General features: G+C 45.6%; 2 protein-coding genes across 3 annotated transcripts in view; both read left to right on the top strand.

The window, feature by feature from the left end:
- The first annotated feature begins 254 nt into the window (after nt 1–254).
- Nucleotides 255–6,190, top strand: LOC307208898 (uncharacterized protein). Of its 2 annotated transcripts, none has more exons than XM_079963925.1 (2): nt 255–507; nt 3,813–6,190. In XM_079963925.1, exon 2 carries the CDS (start codon nt 3,985–3,987, stop codon nt 4,981–4,983), a length of 999 nt encoding a protein of 332 aa, XP_079820051.1. In that variant the 5' UTR covers nt 255–507; nt 3,813–3,984; the 3' UTR covers nt 4,984–6,190. The 2 variants fall into 2 exon arrangements, with proteins under 2 accessions (XP_079820051.1, XP_079820052.1); XM_079963926.1 differs by lacking the exon at nt 255–507 and adding an exon at nt 589–663.
- Nucleotides 1,710–8,103, top strand: part of LOC307208942 (uncharacterized protein) — an 81,905-nt gene continuing 75,511 nt past the window's right edge. The window contains exon 1 of the mRNA XM_079963993.1: nt 1,710–1,729. The gene's annotated coding sequence lies outside the window, so the exon portion shown is untranslated. The remainder of the gene's footprint in view (nt 1,730–8,103) is intronic.

The raw sequence follows: 8,103 nt of genomic DNA, 5'->3' as shown, positions 1-8,103 counted from the left end.
TTATAATGCACACTTTTTTAAAAAGGGTGTGTGTGTGTATGGAGTTGTATAGAGAGGCGCAGAACAGCTGCTTTGCATACAGAAGGTCTCAGATTCAATGCGTTGCATGCAAAAGGAGACACCAGGTTCAGTCCTCGACAGGGAAAGACACACACCCCCGCCCCTTTTAAAAAAAACCTCTGGTGGATGAAGGTTGGGCAGCTTTACTCCCCTCCCCTATGCATATTTTGCACAAGCCTGACTCGCACTGGGATCCTGAAATGCAGGCGGGGGCTGCTCTGCAAGTATAGTTCTATGGGCCCGCGCGTTCAAAGGGGAACCCGAAGTGTCGCTACTCAACGTGTCGGAAGTTTCAAGACAAAGGCAATAGGAGTCCCTCGAGAGGCGGGAGGTTTTAGAAAAGGGAGGAGGGGTGTGTCGGTGGAGGAAAACGCCCCCCCCCCTTATTGCAGGAATGGAAACTGGATTAACGATTTAGGGAGGCAAGCGGCCGGAGATGACAAAGAGGTAAAGACGCAGCCTGGGGGGGGGGGTGATGAGAGGGGGACAGGGAAAGAAGACCCCCCAACACCCACCCCACAAGAGCCGTTCCTGGGACCCCCCATCGACAGGAGCCCAGATCTATGCATCCCAGCTGCAAAGTGGGGACTCAACACCTGCAAGGTTTGCATTGCATTTGAGATCACCCCCACTTTCAAATTCACTATGTGAATTCACTAGGAGTCTTGGTTGACCACAAACTTGACATGAGCCAACAGTGTGACGCGGCAGCTAAAAAAGCTAATGCAATTCTGGGCTGCATCAATAGGAGTATAGCATCTAGATCAAGGGAAGTAATAGTGCCACTGTATTCTGCTCTGGTCAGACCTCACCTGGAGTACTGTGTCCAGTTCTGGGCACCACAGTTCAAGAAGGACACTGACAAACTGGAACGTGTCCAGAGGAGGGCAACCAAAATGGTCAAAGGCCTGGAAACGATGCCTTATGAAGAATGGCTAAGGGAGCTGGGCATGTTTAGCCTGGAGAAGAGGAGGTTAAGGGGTGATATGATAGCCATGTTCAAATATATAAAAGGATGTCACATAGAGGAGGGAGAAAGGTTGTTTTCTGCTGCTCCAGAGAAGCGGACATGGAGCAATGGATCCAAACTACAAGAAATAAGATTCCACCTAAACATTAGGAAGAACTTCCTGACAGTAAGAGCTGTTCGACAGTGGAATTTGCTGCCAAGGAGTGTGGTGGAGTCTCCTTCTTTGGAGGTCTTTAAGCAGAGGCTTGACAACCATATGTCAGGAGTGCTCTGATGGTGTTTCCTGCTTGGCAGGGGGTTGGACTCGATGGCCCTTGTGCTCTCTTCCAACTCTACGATTCTATGATTCTATGTGCAGCGCGGTGTGGGGTGCACGACGTCTTACTCCAGACGAAACGCCCGCAGGGATTCCATTGCACGATCTCTTTTGAGGGGCAAAGGGATGCTCACCTGCCCTGCTGGGGTCCGAGCCGAGGTCCCAAACCTGGCAGGAGATCCCCCAGGGTCTCCGCGCGTGTTGCGCCTTGTCGGGTCCTTTTGGCAGGAGAGATGGAGAGAAGGGGGTCCATGCAAGGCTTAAAGGAAGCGGGGGAGACCAGCAGAGAGATCCCCCCTCCCTTCTCCTCGCTCTCCCCCCCCCTCTTGCGATGCCCCTCCGGATGGAGAGTTTTACGTGCTGTTCGGGGCGCAGGGCGAGGGGTGAGCTGCGCCAAGGGGACGGAGAGAGGAGGGCAGAGGAAGTTGGGGGGCTGAGGGAGCCATGGGGGGGGTGGAGCCAAGCCCAGCATTGCCAGTAGGTGGAACTGCATTTTTGTAAACAGAATTTCCCTTGTTCTTGCATTTGCTTCCCCATTCCACTCCTCCAACAATTGCGCTTTTCCTATCTGTGATGGGGAGACCATTGAACCAAGAGCTGAGGGTTGCACACACATTAATGCTCAGGGGCCTCCTGTCCCCCCCCCCTTTCTCTTCCTCTTCCTCCCTTACCTGGGTTTTCTTCTCTTCCTTACCTGGACTTCCTTACAGGGACCTTTAGGAGCTCTCCAGAATAATATGCCCCACTGTGGGACCACTGAGTTCCTTTATCCTAAGAAGTTGTCTTCCTTTTTCTTCCTGTTCTGTTGTTTATTTCTTGCTATACAGTTACCTGCTTAAGCACAAATTGAGCTGGCGAGAGGGTTGGCTTGCCCATCTCGAAGGTTTGACTAACTGCTGTGGGGAGGGGAATGTTGAAAACCCACACGGGACCCCCTTTCTCCCTGCAGAGAAGGAACCTATCATGATCAGTAGCAATGTTCACTTTCCACTGCAGGGCTGATTATTTATACTGTTGGACACCAGTCCAAAAATATGGGTGGAGGGTGCTATTGAAATGCTTTTGGATTTTAATAATAATAATAATAATAATAATAATAATAATAATTTCTATTTATACCCTGCCCTTCCCGGTTCAAAAACTAGACTCAGGGCAGCTAACAACATATTTAAAACACTTAGTTATAAAAGCAGCATAAAATACAGTATAAAAACATGAATAACAATATAATTCAAAAATCAATTTAGGGGAAATAAACATTAGATGAGCACCAGGGCTAGCTGGCTTAATTAGTCCTATTTGGGCCAGTGAGGAGACCAGGGGAGAATTAGCTGTGGGATCCCGGAGCGGGTAATCTTCATAAAAAGGGGAGGGAAGGAAGAGGAACAAAAGATCAGGCTAAGTTCAAATTGAAAGCCAGGCGGAATTGCTGTGTCTTTACAGGCCCTGCGGGAGAAAGTTAAATGCTGCAGGGCCCTGGTCTCATGGGGCAGAGCATTCCACCAGGTCGGAGCCATCACTGAAAAGGCCCTGGTGCTGGTGGAGGATAGTCTGACTTCCTTAGGGCCTGAGACCTCTAACTATAGTTGTTCATGGACATTAAGGTCCTCCTGGGCATACCAGGAGAGCCAGTTCCATAGATACGAGGGCCCTAAGCCACAAAGGGCTTTAAAGGTCAAGACCAGCACCTTGAACCTGACCCTATACTCCACCAGGAGCCAGTGCAACTGTTAAAGCACTGGGTGAATATGCTTCCATGGCAGTGGTGCCTCAGGCTAAGAACTTAATTCGTTCTGGAGGTCTTTCTTAACCTGAAACTGTTCCTAACCTGAGGTACCACTTTAGATAATGGGGCCTCCCGCTGCCACTGCGCCACCACCGCACGATTTCTGTTCTCATCCTAAAGCAAAGTTCTTAACCCGAGGTACTATTTCTGGGTTAGTGGAGTCTGTAAGCTGAAGCATATGTAACCTGAAGCGTGTGTAACCTGAGGTACCACTGTATTGAAAGCTTCTATATTACAGTGGTGCCTTGCAAGATGAAAAGAATCCGTTCCGCGAGTCTCTTCGTCTTGCGGTTTTTCGTCTTGCGAAGCAACCCTATTAGCGGCTTAGCGCTATTAGCGGCTTAGAAAAGGGGGGGGGAGCGGGGGAAAAATTGCAAGACTCGCAAGACGTTTTTGTCTTGCGAAGCAAGCCCATAGGGAAATTCGTCTTGCGAAGCGCCTTGAAAACGGAAAACCCTTTCGTCTAGCGGGACAGGGAATTTCCACTAAGATATTCCTATATTACAATATGGGCAGAAGGTCAGGCAGAGCTAACTAGTCTTCCTCAGGGAGACATAGAGAGGAGAGGATCTAGGAGATGTTAAAATAAGAAAAGGTGCTAATTGGGCTTACTGTGTGTTAACCTCTCTTTTACTCTTCCTTGAAACACTAACAAGATTTTCTTTCCACCCCACTCCCAGAAAGGCAACAGAGAAGACATTCAGAATTCTGAGGGGCCACCTGCAATTTAATTGGGAAAAACAAATAAAATGTTCAGATGAAGAAAATATTTAGACATGTGGAATGCGCTTCAGTCAGTCTGCATGGTTATCCCATCAATGAACTCATACAACGGAGAAACCATTTAAAGGCATGGAGTGCAGAAAGAGCTTAAGTGGTAATGGAAGTCTTGCAAAATGTCAAACTCAAACTGAGAAGAAACCATTTCAGTGTATGGAGTGTGGAAAGATCTTCAATCATAGTTCGCACCTTACTGTACATCATCGAACTCACACAGGTGAGAAACCATATAAATGTTCAGAGTGTGGAAAGAGCTTCAGTAATAATGGAGCCTGTAAAAAACACCAACGAATTCACACAGGGGAGAAACCGTATAAATGTTTGGAGTGTGGAAGGTGTTTCAATAATAGTGGAAACCTTACTGTACATCAACGAATTCACACAGGGGAGAAACCATTTAAGTGCACACAGTGTGGGAAATGCTTCAGTTGTAGTGGAAAACTTACTTTACATCAACGAACTCATACAGGGGAGAAACCGTTTAAATGCACACAGTGTGAAAAGTGCTTCACTAATAGTGGAAGTCTTAATTCACATATCCAAACTCACACAGGAGAAAAGACATTTGTATGTAAGGAGTGTGGAAAGGCCTTCTGTCATAGTGGATCTCTTATAACACATCAGCGAACACACACGGGAGAAAAACCATTTACATGTATGGAGTGTGGGAAAGGCTTCATTCATAGTGGAAATCTTAATTTACATCTACGGTCTCACACAGGGGAGAAACCATTTAAATGTACAGAGTGTGGAAAGAGCTTCAGTCAAAGTTCACATTTTAGAATTCATCAAGTAACCCACACAGGAGAGAAACCATTTAAATGTATGGAGTGTGGAAAGAGCTTCAGTTATAGTGGAAATCTTGATATACATCTACGAACTCATACAGGGGAGAAACCATTTAAATGTATGGAATGTGGAAAGAGCTTCACTCAAAGTGGACATTTTAGAATACATCAACAAAGCCACACAGGGGAGAAACCATTTAAATGTATGGAGTGTGGAAGGAGCTTCAGTGATAAAGGAAGTCTTACAAAACACCAACAAACTCACGCAGGGGAGAAAACTTAAAAATGTTTGGAGTGCGCGAAGTGCTTTAGTGAGTGGCGATCTTACAAAACATTGTCAGACTCACACAGAAGAGAAAACATTTAAATGTATGGAGTGTGGAAAGAGCTTCACTAAGAGTGGAAGCCTTGCAAACCATCAACAAACTCACAGAGGAGAAACCGTTTAAATGGATGGAGTGCTGAAAGCACTTCAGTTATAACTGAATGCTTGCGAAACACCCCCTGCCCTCTCATGTGGGAGAAACCTTTTAGTTGTATGGAGTGTGGAGAGTATTACCCTCAGAGTTTGCTCTTCCCATGACATCACGGATTCCTATAGGGGGAAATTGGTGGTGGAAGCATGGTGTGTATTTGATGTATTTGGTGTTTCCATGTAAAGCTATACATATATGTGTTAAAATAATGAAAGTAATGTCTCATAATAATAAGTTTAATAATATGTAATGTACTGTTAGATAGTGGGGGGAGTGTGAACCTGCTAATGTGAATGATGGTGGGCTGAGGAGAGAGACAGAGAGAGGAAGGAAGGAAGGAAGGAAGGAAGGAAGGAAGGAAGGAAGGAAGGAAGGAAGACGGGGAGAGAGAAAGGCATAACATTCATATTGCATTTTGGGAAAGATTATGGAAAACAGATCTGAAATTCATGGCATGTTGTACACTGAAAGAAAATTATATGAGAATGATGTACCTGTGCTATTTGACTCCTAGTAAGCTACCAAAAAGGGATGCGGGTGACGCTGTGGTCTAAACCACAGAGCCTAGGGCTTGCTGATCAGAAGGTTGGTGGTTCGAATCCCCTCAACGGGTTGAGCTCCCGTTGTTCGGTCCCTGCTCCTGCCAACCTAGCAGTTCAAAAGCACATCAAAGTACAAGTAGATAAATAGGTACCGCTCTGGCGGGAAGGTAAACGGCGTTTCTGTGTGCTGCTGTGGTTTGCCAGAAGCGGCGTAGTCATGCTGGCCACATGACCCAGAAGCTGTACGCCGGCTCCCTCGGCCAGTAAAGCGAGATGAGCGCCGCAACCTCAGAGTCGTCTGCAACTGGACCTAACGGTCAGGGTTCCCTTTACCTTTACCTTTAAGCTACCAAAAATGTATAGAACAAGTACAAATATGTGCTGGGAGTGTAAAGAAAAAGAAGGTACCTTTTATTATACGTGGTGGTTGTGTAAGGTAATAAAGTCTTTATGGGACATGATATATAACGAACTGGAAAAAAAATGTTTAAAATAACTTTTGTATAAAAAAGCACACCTAGAAGCCTTCTTATTAGGAATTGTAGGTTCCGACATTCCAAAGGAACAGAAAAGGCTCTTAATGTATGTGAAAACAGCAGTACAGATGCTATTAGCCCAGTGATTGAAAGAAAAAAGAGTCCCTACTAGAGAGGAATGGCGAACCGAGTTGTTAGACGACACTGAAATAGCAAAACTGACTGGAAAGGTCAGGGACCAAAAAGACAAAAACATCAAGAAAGAATGGCGAAAATTTATAATTTACTTAAGAGACTACCGTAACCAGAAGAAAACATTAGCAGAATTTTAATCTCATTTGTAATGTAACAAATACAATGGACAATAAGGATACAAAACATGAAATGATATGCAGTTGAAAATGTTGACAATAGCATTGGGGGAAAGTCTTGAGATTAAAAATAAATAAATCTCTGTATGGGTATGTATTCGGTTTTGCTATAAATTTTTATTTGGAAAATCAAATAAAAAATAGAGAGAGAGAGAAAGCCTGCCTGCCCTGATCCAATTTCCCCCCTTCTCTCCTTTGTAGCCCCTCACCCAGTTCTCCCCATTGGACTTTTAATATGGTAAGTGGCATGAAGAGACAAAACAGGCAGCCTTCATCTTCCTCATCCCCAGTTTGCTTTTTATTTTAGATTAATTTTTCTCTTCACACACCCCTTTCACCCATCTTGTCTTGCCCCTCCCACCCACTCCTTTCTTCCTTAATGCTGGGGGGGGGAGCCCCCGCAACATCCTCTCTCATTCTTTTACCATATTTTTCGCTATATAAGATGCACTTTTCCCCTCCTAAAAAGTAAGGGGAAATGCGTGTACGTCTTATGGAGCGAATGCAGGCGGGAGGCTCTGCTTAGCGCTCCGAGCCGCATGGAGCGTGCGTGCGGCTCTTGGGGTCCTAACATCTTCCATTCTGTGTACATGACCAAGCCAGTGTGGTCAATGCTGCAACCCGCAAGTGAGGTGGGGGGAGCGAGGGTTATTGGTTAGTGGGGTGTTTATTTCTCTTGTTTTTATGATGCATTTTGTGTTTCTTTCTTGTATTATGATGTTGTGAGCTACCCTGAGATCTATGGGCAAAGAAAATAATAAATTTAATATAATAATAAATTTTATTTATACCCTGCCCTCCCCAGCTAAGGCCGGGCTCAGGGCAGCTAACAACCAATAATAAAAACAAGTTGAATGAATACAACTTAAAAACAAGATTAAAATACAACATTAAAACATTAAAATGCAGCCTCATCATAGGAGGAGAAAGGAAAAAAGAAAGAGGGGGAGGGAATAAAATTGTCTCCAAGCCAAAGGTCAGGCAGAACAACTCTGTCTTACAGGCCCTGTGGAAAGAAATCAGATCCCGCAGGGCCCTGGTCTCATGAGACAGAGCGTTCCATCAGGCCGGGGCCAGTGTTGAAAAGACCCTGGCTCTGGTTGAGGCTAATCTGACCTCCTTAGGGCCCGGGACCTCTAGGGTGTTGCTATTTATGGACCTTAAGGTCCTCCGTGGGGCATACTGGGAGAGGCAGTCCCGTAGGTATCAGGGTCCTCGGCCGTGATAAAATAAAAAGAAAGAGCACATATTTGTTTGAGAATGTCCTGTCACATGCTGCCCAAAATCTTCCTGATGCAAAATTACGGAGGGCAATGAGGCATTGCTACTGGAGGGTATAAGTTGCCCGTGGCTATCTTAACTTGCCAGTTTCACACGTGAACAGGATCCAGTGGTCGTTGTACACAAGCTTAACGTGAGTCAACAGTGTGATGCAGCAGCAAAAAAAGCTAATGCTGTTCTCGGATGCATCAACAGAAGTCTAGCGTCCTGATCAAGAAAAGTCCTAGTCCCTCTGTGTTCTGCCTGGGTCAGATCGC

The sequence above is a fragment of the Podarcis cretensis genome (assembly GCF_951804945.1).
Source record: "Podarcis cretensis genome assembly, chromosome: 2".
NCBI classification, from domain to species: Eukaryota; Metazoa; Chordata; class Lepidosauria; order Squamata; family Lacertidae; genus Podarcis; species Podarcis cretensis.
This window is presented reverse-complemented; position numbering and strand designations above follow the sequence as displayed.